Here is a 17,152-nt window from a genome sequence, read left to right on the forward strand (position 1 = left end):
TAGCTATACAGCGTGCCTCTGCATGGACCCTCTCACACAGGTTTCAATTATCTCCTTTAAAATCGCGAGTGGTCCACTTCTGTCGCCGTACTACGATCCACCCTGATCCAGAGCTCTATCTCGCTGCACAACGATTGCCTGTGGTCCCACAGTTTCGTTTCCTGGGTCTTCTTTTCGACAACAAGCTCACTTGGCTGCCCCATATCAGACTCCTGAAGGTAGGATGTTTCCGTAAACTCAATGTCCTTCGCTTCCTTGCCCACTCCTCTTGGGGTGCGGACCGTTCCCTCCTCCTCCGTCTTTATCATGCTCCAGTTCTGTCTCGCTTGGACTATGGTTGTCAAGTTTATGGTTCAGCTGCTCCTTCCACACTGCACGTGCTGGATCCAGTCCACCATCGTGGTATCCGTTTGGCCACCGGTGCCTTCCCTACTAGCCCTGTTGATAGTCTCCTGGTTGAAGCTGGGATCCCCCCCCCCCCCCTTTCAGTTCGGCGGTCCCAGCTTCTGGGCCGGCCGAAGTGGCCGCGCGGTTCTGGCGCTGCAGTCTGGAGCCGCGAGACCGCTACGGTCGCAGGTTCGAATCCTGCCTCGGGCATGGATGTGTGTGATGTCCTTAGGTTAGTTAGGTTTAAGTAGTTCTAAGTTCTAGGGGACTAAAGACCTCAGCAGTTGAGTCCCATAGTGCTCAGAGCCATTTGAACCTAGCTTCTGGTGTCTTATGCACTCACTATCCGTTCCTCTCCCACTCATCCTTCCTATTCTAACCTGTTCCCAGACCATGGACGTCGCCCATACGACTCCCGCGCTCGGGCGGGTTTACCGGTTGGGCTGCGCCTTGCGTCTCTTTGCCGTGATTTTCAGCTTCCTTCTTTGTCCTGTCTTCCTCGCTCCCTTCCCTCCACCCCTCCTTGGTTAGTTCCTCGGCCTCGAATTCGGATGGATCTCCGCCGAGGTCCGAAAGATTCCATCCCCCCGGTAGTGTTCCGTTCCTTTTTCCGCCAAATTTTATGGGAGTTTCGGGATGCTGTTGTTTTTTACACTGATGGCTCTAAATCTGCTGATCATGTTGGGTATGCCTTCACGTCCTCTGTTGGAACGGAAAGTCATCTGCTGCCTCCTACATGTGGGGTGTTTACTGCGGAATTGATGGCAATTTCCCAGGCCCTTACCTTTATTAAACAATCCCAACACAACCGCGTTTTGTTATGTACGGACTCGATGAGTGGCCTTCTTGCTATTGACCGGTGTTTTTCGCGCCATCCCTTGGTCTCTGCCATCCATGACCATCTCGCTGATATTCACCGTGCTGCTTGTTCCATTGACTTCCTTTGGGTCCCTGGCCATGTGGGTGTCCCGGGTAATGGGCTCGCTGATCGTTTGGCTGGGGGAGCAGTTACTTACCCCCGTTTTCTGTAACCCCTCCTGCAGCGGATTTACGGCTTCACATCAAATCCCACTTCGCACAGTCATGGGCCAATTCTTGGGAGGCTACTCCCCTGTCTAATAAACTTCGTGCAATTAAGGTGACACTAGGCCCATGGCGTTCTTCCTTTCGCCTCTCCCGAAAGGACTCGACCACACTGTGTCGTCTCCGCATTGGCCATACCAGGCTGACCCATGGTTTTCTTTTGCGTGATGAGCCGCCCCCGCTATGTGGTTGTGAAGCCTTCCTGTCAGTGGTCCACATTTTGGTTGAATGCCCCCTTCTTTTGGCTCTGCGTGCTAAGTACAGAATCCCCCACACTTTACCTTTGATGTTGGCTGACGATTCCCGGATGGTCTCTCCGGTTCTCGGTTTCCTCCGGGAGAGTGGTTTTTATTCTCAGTTTTAAGGTTTTTAATCTCTCTCTGGTGTTGGGACAGGGCGGTGAGTGTTTGGGTGTCTCCCACTGTAGGCTGTGTTCAGAAATTCCCGATTCACCTCCCTGACTGGAATCCTCTTTTCTTCACCTTTTACTCTGTTTATACTTTTTTTTTTTTTAAGGCTTGGTTAGTCTTTCTATTCCCATACGTACTTTCTGCTTTATAGCTGTTGTACGTTTTAAGTCACAGGTGGTCTTGCCTATGCTGCTTCAGCATAGTGTTGGGGTTCGTTCTCTTGCCGACTTCCATCATTTTTTTTTTTTTACCAATGACAACGTGACTGCCCTTTTACGTTTTTTCCTTTTTCCGTTTTATTGTTCTGACTTTTCTGAGATGTCCCATTAGCAGAATGGAGTATATTTGAAACAAGGGACTGATGACCTTGCTGTTTGGTCCCTTAAACCTCAAACAACCAACCAACCAACCAACCAATCTCACGATGTCTAATTACTACTGAGGTCGCTGATATATGGAGTACGTGGCAGCACAATGCACCTTATATGAACAACGTATGTTTTTAGGTGTGTCCGGATACTTTTGATCTCACAGTGTACATCGGTTCGACAGGCGTTAATGTTTTTGGTGAAGATCTTTCTTACTCCAATAAAATTTGCATATAGACAGCGAACTTCGTAGTCTGGATCAGGCCACGTGCTCTCTCCAAGCCCATTTCAATGAAGTTCAACGTTTCAGCTTCATGCCTAACAATTAATACATGCTAGTGTGCAGAGTGCGGCTTTTAACGGAGTAATATCAATTAAATTTCTTGTCTTCCTCGTAGAACTGCGCCTTCATGTGGTACCGACCTCGACACGTAAGCGAATCTCTAGTTTGCTCTTAGGAAACATTCCTATTTGAATGGGGCGAATTAACGAAACGAACATCTATACTTGCGGTAACATTTATATAAATCTTACCGGTTGGTTCTGATCGCCGTTTAAAGCCTCAGTAATCCTCTGACTGCGAAATAAGAACTTTGCTGAACAAAATGAAACCCTATATGATTAGTAGTATTTCCGTTTGTTGAGATTTATAAGAAGTATTCCTTATATATATATATATATATATATATATATATATATATATATATATATATATATATATATATAGATATATATATATATGTGTGTGTGTGTGTTATTCATTTCTCAACAATCCTAGCGTGATGCGCCTATGCTCAAGATTATTCTGAAATAGTTTATTAATGTTTTCAGTGTTTCCCATGTTATGTATGTATGTGACCACATAGAATCGGTATCCCATAATGTACCCATTGTCTTGTATAGTCGAGCATCCTGATAAAATAAAGTGGTTAGTACTTAGCCTACCGTTGACCTCTCTCTCTCATACTCCGCTGTCCCTTGTGATCATTGGAAATCCAGATATCAGAGCCACCAGTTTCCGAAAATATTTCGCTGCTATACAAAATGCAGCAAGTGTTTTGTACGACTAACCCTCAAGGAACCGATACTTACTGTGTAGTCATGCCGAAGCTATAGTGTTTCCCATTGCGATTATATATTTGTCAGGACTTAAGTAATTTCGTCACGGCTTTGCGTGACATTGCAAACACAGTGAGCGACGATACGACTAAAGACGACGAGTAAACTTGTTTCCGTCTATCGAGAGCTACACACGCTACACCTCCCCCGCCCCCGCCCTTTTCTCTCGACTGTTGCTCTGCATCTAGTCTAAGTGTAGACTATGAACGATGTTAATATAGCCAGTTAACCAGAAAGGGGTATTGCACTCAAATTGTAGAAGAGATTAAGAAACCAGTTTAAGAAAAATCAGTCAGTCTGGAAATCAACTTGCACTGATACAGCCCCTTCTTTTGTTCAATTTCGCAGAAATCAGAGGTAATAGAATAATCCCTGATCGGTTGGATCATCATCAGTTGGAAACGACTGGTTTTCCGAAGTTAGATTTCCACCGGTGGCAGGAGTAACGTAGGATAAAACTATAGACATCTACAGCCTTGGATGTCAAATTCTTCCATGACGATGGTATAACAATATGTAATTATTCATTTCACTTGCCATAAGATATCACGAAACATCCATCTGAAATTCTGTAGTTCATCCGAAAGTAAAGACAATTTTGTTTTCACCGCTTGATACTTTACCGTACGAAATCAGAAGGCATGCAACTGAAATTGTATTTTGGCACCTACGAATCACGTGTCCTAAGCTGATTTCTCCCGATGGTACGGTGACGCCCTCTTTAAAAAAAAATTCTTAACCAAACTACGCCTTTCAGCTGAAAAGCTAATCCTTTTTCGCGCATTATGCGGTAAGATGTCAATGTGTCGTAACAGCAGATGGATTTGTACTCTCTTGGTGTGTTCCTTAAGAGTGCTTATCAAGAAATTAATAAATGCTGCGCTATAGTAATTTCCTCCTCTCTAAATATATCCAATGACGAGTCTTTCACGTGTCCCCTATCTTACACCAACGTCCTCCTGTTAACGCATGCCATTTCTTTGAATTAACATTTCACACTTTAACGCTCAGCTCGGATTCCACGATTGATGCACAGAGAGATGAGGTAAATTTCCGAGAATCGTGGCTTATATGACCGTACCAAGGACGAATTAATAATATTTAAAAAGGCAATATTATGGCTCGTTTTTAAATTATCCACAGCAGATGGAACGAGGAACGAGTACTCGGAATTTCATTAAGAGCGGCAAATTTGATTTCATAGTTGTTGCGTTCTTCGGGCGGCTCCGTAGTGCGCCAAGTAGTGAAAACAACATGGCGAGCCGGAACTGGATCCTAACTATGCGACTTTCGAGGTGATGAGACTAAGCGTGAAATTTAGACAGTCTCCCACATCCTTTCAGGCGAATGCTGTTTTCATTGGCATTCACGGTCACAAATAATCAGTACGCAATTGCTTAACACACCAAATACCAATAACTAAAAAAAAGTTATATATGGAATAAAAACAGCTGCCAGTTGCCGTAGATAATTCAAAAAGCTCTTTGCTTCGGTTTCAACCCATATAAATGGTCGTTCTTCAGAAATCTTTATTCGAAATAAGTATACACAGATAAATACAACGTTCAAAACTTTAGGATGTTATAAAACACTACCTGCGTATAGTGGAGGTTATTACAATAGACAATAAAATTACGTCCACTTGTTACCATAAATGCAAGCAGAATGGCCAAATGCACACACAGCAGAGTTGCCGACAGGCCAAGTGCCTAACATTTGATAAAGCCAAAAGTTATTAATTATTAAAATAAGCCACAACTCTAGTGTTACATGCGGACCATGATGTGCCGCCAACAGGCTAAGTCATAATTAAAATTGACAATCGTGAAAACAGCCATCTGGCTTTGTTCAAAAATGGCTCTGAGCACTATGGGACTCAACAGCTGTGGTCGTAATTCCCCTAGAACTTAGAACTACTTAAACCTAACTAACCTAAGGACATCACACACATCCATGCCCGAGGCAGGATTCGAACCCGCGACCGTAGCGGTCGTGCGGTTCCAGACTGTAGCGCCTTTAACCGCTCGGCCACTCCGGCCGGCCATCTGGCTTTGTCATGCATAAAATAATACGTAGATGTGACGCGTGTGACCAGTAACGGCTAAACATGCAACTATCGAGGCAACATTCATGTGCGAACAGAAATTAAGAAAACTGCGCCAAGATGGCACTGATACACCCTGTGGCCTATATCCGCAGCAAACATATGATTTAACTGTACCACATGCTAAAACCGAAACATTTTTATAACAGTCTCTGAAGACAGTGAGTGACAGAAGCAAAAATTGTTACAATATGACAACTAGGCTTGTGAAAATTACATTAGAAGTGACGTCATTACACACATATTCAACATTTTATTGGCAACGCTTATGAAGAGCTTGACCTTTAGAAAACAGAGTGGCGCGATGTAATAAGTATGTTAATTCAAGCATAGTACGACAACCATCGAAGATATTTTCATGTTTCAATTGCAGTTCGTCGTTAAAAATTGAATCCTTATTGTTGAAACTGTGTTTAAAACATTGAAGTTCTTCCAATAAATCCAACCTATATACTTCCTACTCTCTTCACAAAATAGCTTTATCTTCCAAATTACTAGGGGAAAGTCCGATTTGAAAGAGATGTTCAGCGTATGTGGAGCCATGAATATTAATACCCTACTTTCCCAGTAAATGTTCCTTGTTCCTCGTTCCTCGTTCCTCGTTTTAATTACCTTCTCCGTCTGACATTCATAAAATGGGTTGAAACCGAGGTCAAGAGGTTTCGACTACTATCTTCCGCAACTGGTGACTTTTTTTTCCATATATTACATATGCAAAGTTGCTGCAGCAGCCATGCTTAACATTCTTAAAAACAAGTTTAACGCACACAGGACGAAAGTTAAAAAAAGTAGAAAACAGCATAGAATACTTCCATCCCCAGACGTGGAGACGGCGATAGTGAAATCTAGCCATCACAAATAAGTGTTAACTCATAACTAGCAGTGAATCCGGAAAACGAAAAGGGCAAAAAAACTACTATCTCCTCAATACACATACGGTAAAGATGTGTTTTGTAGCTAGTGCCAACACGTAGAAGAAAAGCACTTACATGGTTTTAAGTATGTTATCAGCTATAAATCACTTTCGCCAGAGACATCGATCAAATATAGTGGCGTGACAGCTTACGCCGATATAGACCACGATCGAGCGACGCTGTGGCTCTTGTAACAGAGTACAGAAAAGCCAGGTCTCGGTTTACTTGGAGACTTCTAAAATGGTGTGGTTTATCTGTGGCTTACAAATCAGTCGTACGACTCAGCTCGTCCTTCTCTGATCTTAGCAAAGCTTCATAATTACTGACTGAAAAATATTCAAAGAACTGTGCGATATGTGGCGGATTCGCTAACTGGGAAAGAGTTCACTTAATGAATTCCACTGAGAACAGTGCCCACAAATGGAAACTCTCTCATATATAATATAAAACTTTTGGCACAAGTTGTGCAATCATTTTACTACTGAAGAGAATGCTCTATACTGATACGTCAAAGTGGTGGAGGAAGGAAATGAAACTTCAGAACATATGGCAGCTACTGTTGCCTATTACAAAACTTTTTCGCTATTGATCACACTCACTTTGAGGTTAGCTATGGAGTGGACCGTGCCAAGGTCACAAACTGACTTCAGCATATCTCTCTTGATTCTGTAAACGTAGTGGTCACGGGGTATTCATTCCTAAAAGGGAAGGTGACCTGTTACGTGAAAAAGTGCAAACCATCACATTCCGAACAGTCATGTGTAGATAGCACAAATGTGTGTTTGGAAGGTTCATTATCCCAACAAGTTTCTGAAAACGCGGTAGGAACGTTAGAAAGTATATCCGAAGAAATTTGAGATTTCGTTCCGAAGGCTTTTTGAATCGCAGTACGCTTTTTCAGTCATATACGCCATTATATTTCGTAAATCTAGGAATATATTCATTCATATCACCGAGAGGACTTAGTCTGACTACACGTGTGGCCTGTTCACGGGCGTGCTCGGTAAGCTGCAAGTTTAGTTTGCAGTCACGAAGCTCGGCAGCAAGTTGAGCCCTGCTGCACGTGTCTGGAAGAATGCTGGTGCTGCAGCTCGTCAGCAGCACACGCAAACTTTGTCTAAACGTTTCGTAACGTGCACTTCTTCTTACGGCTGGCTATTGTTCTTGCCCATGTCAGGCAGAAACTGCAAGCAAAACAGTGTCATCAGTCGCACCTGCAAAGTGTCACATGTCGAGAATCCTGGAGTGTGCGATAGTACAACGAAATGAAGAGAAATATCAGCTGAAGACACACAGTATAGCTTCCTTTTCCCTCTGCAAGAGATGATTTTACTGAATCTGCCTTCTTTATGGCACAGACGGTGACATTTGTAGCACTTGAGATTTAATTATCAGTTCAGTGTCTGTCGTAAGGAATTACAGAATTGTGGAGGTACAGTCGCCGCCTCAAAGTTTTCAGTATTGTGCTGGAACATGCAATCTAGGCTGCAATGTAAACATAAACAACAAAACTAAATTGCTATCATGTGTTAAGTGCCACAGGTCTAATTTGTAACCTGCGCAGGTAGCTGCGAGTGTTAACGTGACCGCTTCCAGAACGAAGAGGTATGCCAGATGCGTATTGAATCCTCCCGGAGAATTAACGATGAGAGGTCGGTGTGTCGGCCAGCTTGGAGGTGGCTTTTAGGCGGTTTCCCACGTCCCACTAGCTGAAGTCCGGGCTGGTTCCCGTGTGCCTCAGATACACGCTACACAACCATTTGGAACTTCCTCACACTAACTACTTTATACGAAGACAGATTGGGTATGTTGCGTGCTGGAGGAGGGTGAATAGGAGATTGATGACCATAGTTGTTTGATCTCCTTAAAACATTTACTCAGCATCACCGTTTACACTGTCCAGTCGCATTAATGCGAATATCTGCCGCAAGCTTGATTAATCACCTTCTGCAGCGCGGAACGCTGCGGGACTTGGAGGAACAGTGTCAATGAGTTTCTGTAAGATACCGACAGGAATGTGAAGCCATACAGTCTCCAGTACTGTGCACATCTGTGCTAGGTTTCTCGGTTGAGGATCCATGGTGCGAGCAGGCCGATCGAGGTGAGCCCACAGATTCTCGATTGGGTTTTAACCTGGGGCTCTGGCGTCCAAGAAATACGCTAAATTCATTCTCATGCTCTTCCAACCATGAGAGCTGTGTGACGCGTTGCACCGTTCTGCTACGAGGCGCCATCGTACCGAGGAAAAACGAACTGCATGTAGGGATGAACATGGTCCTCATGGATAGATGCATACCTTTGAAGATCCGTGGTGCCTTGCAGAATGACAAGAGATAACTTAGCAAATGTCACGAAAACATTCCCCAGACCATAACGATTGAAGACGTTTGCTTTCAGACATTTCATCCTGCACACGCCAAAGGCTATCTCTCCGATATAGCATACAACGTGATTTATTTGAAAACGCCACCTGTCGTCACTCGGTACAAATGCAACATTTGCTGAAAGCCAATGATCGTGCCCTTTTCGACATCAGATAAATCGCTCAGTTTCCGCATTACGACGACAAATGCACTGTTTTCCGCGTCTCCCGGACTTGTTTCACATACCTTCCACTGCTAGTACTGTCACCTGCAGTCTGTGAGTAGTTACTGCACTTGGACGTCGAACATTCTCGGTAGTCACACTGAAGTCACGCGATGTTTGATATTTGATGTTTGATTTGTGGGGGCGCTCAACTGCGCAGTCATCAGCGCCCGTACAAATTCCCAATCTGTGCGCAGTCCAATCTAGCCACTTCCACGAATTATGATAGAATGATGATAACACAAACACCCAGTCCCTGGGCAAAGAGAAATCCCCATGCCGGTCAGAACTCAAGCCCGGGACCCAGTGATTCAGAGGTAGCAACGCTAGCTACTAGACCACGAGCTACGGTCTAATGGGACTGGTCCGTGTAATTTGCAGAATACTAATGTCCAAATTGTCCATTAATCTCCATGAACATCTCTTCCATGAAATCGGGTGCTACTGGCCCCCTCTACTTCATTTGACATTTTGTACGCGAGATGGTATGTTCCTGTGCTACACTGATTTAACTAAACCAGTCATTCAGTCGTTTGTAGTTCGGAAGCGGTGATGGAGGCTACTTGACGTCAGATATATGGAGCGTCTTAGATTTCTTTCTTATACTTACCAATATACAAGCCTTGAAATACAAAACAACACATATATCTCCAGCTAGTTCGATCACACAATTTAAAGCATGTTTCTAAGAGCACTGCGAGTAAGTACTAGATTTTAAATTTTTAAGTGAGATAAAACTGTGACATAGAATGGTGAAGAGGAATGTAGGAGCACTGAGACTTTCCGATCGCAGAGCTGTAATTTGGTTTATCCAATTCACAGGTGCAGTTCGTGCTGATGATGGTCCACGCTTTCCAGCTGCTGTTCATCGAATGCGACTATCCGAAGGGCTTCGTCTGGTGGATCGGCATGCACGCTCTCATGTTCTACTTCCTCTTCTCTGATTTCTACAAACAAGCCTACAGAAACGATAGGAAAAGCAAGAAGGTTTGTAACAAATCTTAAAATATTCGTTAACAAAACAAAAGCGGCAGTTGACAGTGAGCACACTTCACTTCGGCTAATGAAGCCTTTGGCATCGCAGAAGTGAACTGCTTACGAATTGCGCATTGATGGAGAAAAAAATCTCGCACATGTCCTGAAACTGGACAAAATTCTTTAGGTTTCCTTGCCGCGTTAGTTTTCAATATGTCAAGCTTTCAGCGGCTTCCTTAGTTATATACAGGAACTGTGAAACATAACTGCTTCTTTGCTGGTATTCTGTGTGTAACAGTCTGCAGACTTACTTCACAGTGCGGTCACGTAAAGATACCATTAAAACATACCACTGCGAAAAAGAGAGAATTTTATCTAAGTATTTCGTCGAGAACAACTTTTACATTACCTGGTTTCTCATCTTATTAGAATATCCGCACAACTGTATTTTGCTTTCAGAAAACCACTGCTGAGTTTCTCAGATTGCTTTTATTGCGTATGTGTATGCTGGCTTGCTGCTGAAAGCCAAACCGATTTACACGCTCTGTTCACAGGATGACGATGCCACTGCAGTGACAAGCAACAAAACTGAAGCAGTTACAGAGAATGGACACCTGAAAGAGGTTGAAAAGAAGGATGCGGCAAATGGAACAGTGCATAGTTCAATGAACGGATATCTCCAACACTCAGAGTCAAATGTAAGTATCCTGAAGCCCTCTTTTCGAATGCGTATTCAAAGAAATGAAAACTGATGAGACAAGATCGCAGTGTAGCGTGGCTAACAAGGAAGTAAGTTTTTCGAATCCCACTAAATCTGACACCAGTGACATTTCTGGGAAATTTCAGATACTATGTTACACTGAAGTTACACAGGGTGTAATATATATTTCTACTGGTGACTGAGGACGGTGTCCTGAATAACATTACACTGATGAACCGAAACATTGACCACCTGCCTAATAGCTTTTGTCAGTCTTTGGAACGAAACAAAACACTGATTCTGCGTATCAGGGATCCGACAGTTTGTTGGAAAATTTGTGCAAGTATGTGCCATGAGATGTCTACGCACGTCATGAAATTCGCTTCAATAACGAAGCGCTGATTTGCGTACGCGGCGATGGCGCCCGATAGCGACCCAGATGTGTTCCATAGGATTTACGTCAGGCGAATTTGGGCACCGAGACATCGTGAGTTCACTATAATGCTCCTCAAACCCCTGCAACACGGTTCTGGCTCAGACACGGACAATTATACTGCTGAAATATCACATCTTTGCCGGGGAAGACATAAAGCATGGAGGGCTGCAGGTGGTTCGCAGCTGTCAGCGTCTCTTACATTACTACCACAGGTCCGACGTAAGTGCAGGAGAATGTCTCCCATAGTATAACACTGCTCCTACCAGTCTGCGTCCGTGGTGCGTTGCACGTTTCGAGCCGCCTTTTACCTTGATGACGGCGTCTGTAGAGACGACCATCGACCTAATGTAGCAAAAATGTGACTCACCCGAAGAGCCGCCACGTTTCCATTGATCGACGATAGATTGCCGATGGTCCCGTGCCCACTGAAATCTTGACGCTGTCGTTGGGTCAACATGTGAACACGTAGAGGTGGTTTGCTGCGAAGCTCCATGTTCAACAATGTACGATGAACGGTGCGCTCCGAAAACACTTGTGCGTCCACCAGCTTCACTTGCGCTCCTTCGGCAGAGATGCTACAGGGGCGACAAATCACCATCTATCCTACTTTACAGAGCAGGCAAGCCTCTGAACCCCACTTTTAGTGAAGAGCCTAGTGGTGGTTTCACTATCCTCCTACCTCTTTCCGTAGATTATCACGGCAGTAGCACGTGAATGTTCAACAAGCTTCACCGTTTGCGACATTCTTGTTCACAGGCTCTGCGTAATAGTAATCTGCCCTTTGTCACTTATATCAGTGGCTTTCCCCGTTCGCAGCCCATATTTTAGCTAGTGTGATCCCCCGTCAGTGTCTGCTGTGCTTACATACTTCTGTCACACCGCGTCACGTTCCCGCAACGCCACCAGGTGGCATCCTACGTAGAGGTGGCTGGTGGTCGTAATGTTTCGGCTTGTCAGTATACATCATTTGCCGATGAACAATTACAGCTATTAGAAGTTGTATGTTTAATATTGATTAGTACCTCCAAGTACATATGACAAGAGCAAACCCTTAATGCTTATTTTCCCTGGTCATAAGGTCAGGTGCTAAAGTGTGGACGCAAAACGGTTAGTGTATACTGACAGGCGTAGTCCACTTAGTAGTGCAGTCACGGCCGTGCAGAAAACTTCGGGTCGCAAAGTTTGTCATGTTTGTGGGAAGACTGTACGATGCAGAGGGAAAACAACCAACACACTGTGTGTACATATCAGGGTACCACACAAATATATCTGCACTTACAGGCGCTTATATCCTGTATAGTGGTTACACGATACACTAAAAAAAGTCAACCTCGATTAACATAACTAAAATTAACACATAGGGAATATTTAAGCCTTTAATTCAAAGTTTCATGATACTTCAAAGGAGACTTCTCCCTTCCTATCCGCGGATAGTACTTAAGGCTGGCAGAGTGAACACGTACTACAGGGATCATCGGCAACGCAACCCACTATAAAGAAATTTTCTTATGACGGCTACTTCATGTATTTGGATAATGAGAGGTGCATTATAGATGAAGTAAAGATGACAGTCTACATTGTTAACTGAATGTGATAGGCCTTTTCCAATGATTCATAATATGCGATGTGTGTAAACAACTTTCACACACTTGGTGTGTCTGGAGAAACCACTCAACTACTAAGAATAAAATTGAGTACTTTCTGAGCTACTTGTTGCCACAGAGTTAAGACCTATAGCGTACTTCTTGTACGGCTGTCTTCTTGCAGTGAACAGAAAAAGTAATGATAGAATATTGTGCCTCTTCGCTGGCATTCGGACTTCAGTTTATTGATTTGTTTTATCGTAGGCGTATAAAATGTCTCACATTTATTATTAAACTGCTGTTTATGCGTTGATTCCCCTCCACCCGTGCTCCTTTCTTGCCCAGTGACACTTTACGTTAATATCTAATAACACATCAGTTCGGGAGAATAATTTTGGTGAATCTACTTGCGAGCTAAATTTTACACGGTACTCAACTGCCACACACAGCTGGACTCAGCTTAGACAAGGTGGGAGTGTCTGCACCACCGTCCAACACACAGCCCTACAAGCTGTATTTTACAAAGTAACTAAAAGAAATTTTAGTCTCAGGAAATCAATGAGTCTTAACAAAATAAGAAAACCGATGTGACTGGGACCGTCACAGGTGAAATCAAATAAACAAGCTTAATTAAATTTTAGAGACAGCAAAGGACTTGGAAGAGCAGTTGAACGGAATGGATAGTGTCTTGAAAGGAGGATATAAGATGAACATCAACAAAAGCAAAACGGGGATAATGGAATGTAGTCGAATTAAGTCCGGTGATGCTGTGGGAATTAGATTAGGAAATGAGACACTTAAAGTAGTAAAGTTGTTTTGCTATTTGGGGAGCAAAATAACTGATGATGGTCGAAGTAGAGAGGATATAAAATGTAGACTGGCACTGGCAAGGAAAGCGTTTCTGAAGAAGAGAAATTTGTTAACATCGAGTATAGATTCAAGTGTCAGGAAGTCATTTCTGAAAGTATTTGTATGGAGTGTAGCCATGTATGGAAGTGAAACATGGACGATAAATAGTTTGGACAAGAAGAGAATAGAAGCTTTCGAAATGTGGTGCTACAGAATAATGCTGAAGATTAGATGGGTAGATCACATAACTAATGAGGAAGTATTGAATAGGATTGGGGAGAAAAGTTTGTGGCACAACTTGACCAGAAGAAGGGATCGGTTGGTAGGACATGTTCTGAGGCATCAAGGGATCACCAATTTAGTATTGGAGGGCAGCGTGGAGGGTAAAAATCGTAGAGGGAGACCAAGAGATGACTACACTAAGCAGATTCAGAAGGATGTAGGTTGCAGTAGGTACTGGGAGATGAAGCAGCTTGCACAGGATAGAGTAGCATGGAGAGCTGCATCAAACCAGTCTCAGGACTGAAGACAACAACAACAACAACAACAATTAAATTTTAGTACCGCAAATCTTTTATGCGGTTATATGGTAGTAGGTCACTACTAGTATTATTAGATACTTCAGTGGTCTCTTCAAAAACTGTCACCGTGTATTATTTTCCTCGCGTTTATCCGACCAAGCCAACCTACTCACTCACCTACGTACCAATCCATCCCTCCACCAACCCAACTAACTACCAATCTATTACCGCTCGTCGAAGTGTTTCTACTTGAATTACATGGAGTGTTAATCACCGAAGGGCACTGTTCGTTGCGGAACGTGGCTCTCAAGGTTTTAAGGTATGGTCCAGGTTTTCGGGGTTTATTCTTAGTCACTGTTCCACAAATTACTCCGTTGGGAGCAACTATCACCATTGCCCATTGTCCTCATCTTCGTCGAAGTTTTCGTGAATTAGTTCAGACGAATGTCAGGATATTTTCTTAAGCAACCGGGACCGTGTCCTCCTCCAACATTGCCCATCTAAGCTAGTTGTCCTATTTTGAAGAGGTCTAAGAGATGTTAAGCTTTAATTTTACTTCAGAAGCGTTTCGTGCAATGCTAACAATTCCATGCTGCTCACATGGTCATTTGGAGCTGGCCAGTTTCGTCCTAAACTTTACAATGTTTCCACTCACGAAGTAAATGCCGTAACAGTGCAAACTGAAATGACACTCTTATTCACAAAGGACAGGGTTCAGTCCCCGCCCGGGGATACAAATTTAGCTGCTGGATAGTTTCCCAAATCAATTAACATGACTATCACTAGGGTGCCTTCGAGAAGGGTATGGGCAATTTTCTGCCTCCCTGCCGCCGCCTCCTCCTCCAGTACGTGTCAGTGCTCAACACCTCGTTGTAGCCAGTGTGTTTAACCTCAATGTCGATACTTTCCTTCACACCGATCTCGCTCAAACTCAACATCTTCGATAAATAAAGCTAGACAATATGTTCAAGAAATTTAATAGATTTCATAGCAGAGGAATCTCTGTGAATTTCTTTAATAAAAATCTGTGTGAACTGCACGAAATATACCCAAGCTATGTTTGTCTTAAAGTAAATTACAATTAAATATTTGTTGTATCTGTTGCAGGTTGATGGGGTAAGATCGCGAGCGAAAGAAGCTGCTCCAGTCAAGGAATCAGATACAGGAGACGAGTCATCGAAAAATGTCTCCGAAATTGGTTTCTGGGAGCGATTTACCATGAACTTTCCAATGTTTTGTATACCTGACCAGACAGTTCTCTTGCAAAATCACTAGTGAAATCGCCAAGTAACTTATTTTTTGTACATATTAGTGCAAGCACTTCCGAATATAATGGACGTGAGTATGTTAAGAGTGTATGTTAGTAATTTTGTGCATGTGAGACTGAATCTAGTGTAGGTTCAGTTCATATCTGTGATCAAAGACAACAGCAGAAGGAATCTGAATGTGCTGTCCAACGGAAGGAACACAAACTCACCTGATGGACCGCATCTTCTCTGTCAACACCCATTCATACAGTAAATGTGCAGTGCTCTGATTATTATAATTTACGTTAGGTTCAACTGAAGAACCGTAATTATTGGTGTACGGTGAATCTTATGACAGAATACTGGCGTGTAACAGCAGTGAAGATGATAGTCACTTCCTTGGAAGTAAAATCCAAATCACTTAATTCCTCTTAACAGGAGGGTTTGTAAAGAGTCACAATGTACAGTCGTGTATGATCTACCAAAGTTGAAGTTCAGATTATGATTTGTTTAAGTATTTGAATTTAGTTATCAAACACATTTGGTATCACCAAACAGATAACCAAATCTGATTTTTGTGAAAGAGACCACGAAAGCGAGAAACTTTATCGATAAACAAAACGTATAGTATAGAGTTTGATGACTGACGCTAAAGAGAGCGACTGATGTGCCGAGGCGTCGCTGGTGACGCTTTTGTGGCAGTGGCAGTCGTCGTGGCGGTCGCGGCCAGCACTTGTTCGCAGTTTTCTCAGAGAATCCTGCGCCCACATAGCAAAATAAGAATAGGTGCCCCGTGATTTGAGAGGGGTCTTGAGCGTGTACGAAAACAGGCTTTCTTCTGAAAAATCAGTCATTCGGTTCAAACTATGACGCTTTTAGTATTTCACTGCATGTTGTAAATAAAACAAAAGATCTTCGGAATATGAGAAAAATTTGTTAATGGTTGGTCAAACTGATTTATTTGTGTAACTTGTATAAATTTTGCAAAAGCAATGACCGTTAATTTACTCGCGGATTACTTGTTTTCATAGTCTTTTGTAAATTTGCTACTTATTGCGTTCGTTGAGAACGATGCTGTTGTTTTTCTTTTGTAACATTCTTAAAATTTAAATACGTTGCATATCAGATTTTTAATAAATTCACTTTGTTATCGATTGTTTGTTTTCCATCCCTCCTTCCTTCCCAACCCGCTAATTGCTTAAGCTCGCAACAAGCAACACGAACACTTTTCACGTACATAGTATCCATAACTATACTTTCGTCTCCTGATAACTTCTACTGATGATCAAACCACAGTAACAGTAAAACACTACAAGCGTAGCAATAATAATGCGAAGATGCAGGAAGTCATAACCATCATATTTCAGTAAACGGAAGAGGAAAAAATATTATCGTCCGAACTCCCTCCATGCTGTGTGTTCTTTTTCCGTGTATCAATGGGCCACTGTCTGATCAACCACATAGTCAGTCAAAACCGATGAACCCTAAAATAGACTAATTTTTTAAAGTCTGAAGAAGTCGAGGGCAGAAGTCAGTACCGTATTTATCGATGTCGGTTTACTCTCTTCCCCCCCCCCCCCTCCCCGGCCCTCCTTCCCCCCCTTTTTTTTCTTTTTCTTCTTCTTCTTCTTCTTCTTCTTCTTCTTCTTCTTTTTCTTTTTCTTCTTTCTTCTCTCCTCTCTCCTCTCTCCACAATCCCTATCCAACATTGGGCCAGAAACTTCACATGAAACAGATACACACTTGACATAAAAAGTTTTCGTAAGAAGAGAATATATGCCAGCATTTTAATGTTCTGGGAATACCAATGAAAGTTTATCACAGTGAGGGAGCTCAAACTAATAACTAGGTCGTAACTTCGACCTTTACT

At 43.0% G+C, this 17,152-nt stretch overlaps 1 protein-coding gene across 1 annotated transcript in view; it reads left to right on the forward strand.

The window, feature by feature from the left end:
- The window catches only part of LOC126470397 (elongation of very long chain fatty acids protein-like), a 233,699-nt gene extending 217,267 nt beyond the window's left edge, over nucleotides 1–16,432 (forward strand). The window contains exons 8-10 of the mRNA XM_050098240.1: nucleotides 9,794–9,958; nucleotides 10,501–10,644; nucleotides 15,143–16,432. Coding sequence (XP_049954197.1) covers nucleotides 9,794–9,958; nucleotides 10,501–10,644; nucleotides 15,143–15,310 — 477 coding nt within the window. The 3' untranslated portion in view covers nucleotides 15,311–16,432. The remainder of the gene's footprint in view (nucleotides 1–9,793; nucleotides 9,959–10,500; nucleotides 10,645–15,142) is intronic.
- The last annotated feature ends 720 nt before the right edge of the window (nucleotides 16,433–17,152 follow it).

This window comes from Schistocerca serialis, chromosome 3 (assembly GCF_023864345.2).
Source record: "Schistocerca serialis cubense isolate TAMUIC-IGC-003099 chromosome 3, iqSchSeri2.2, whole genome shotgun sequence".
Taxonomy (NCBI): Eukaryota; Metazoa; Arthropoda; class Insecta; order Orthoptera; family Acrididae; genus Schistocerca; species Schistocerca serialis.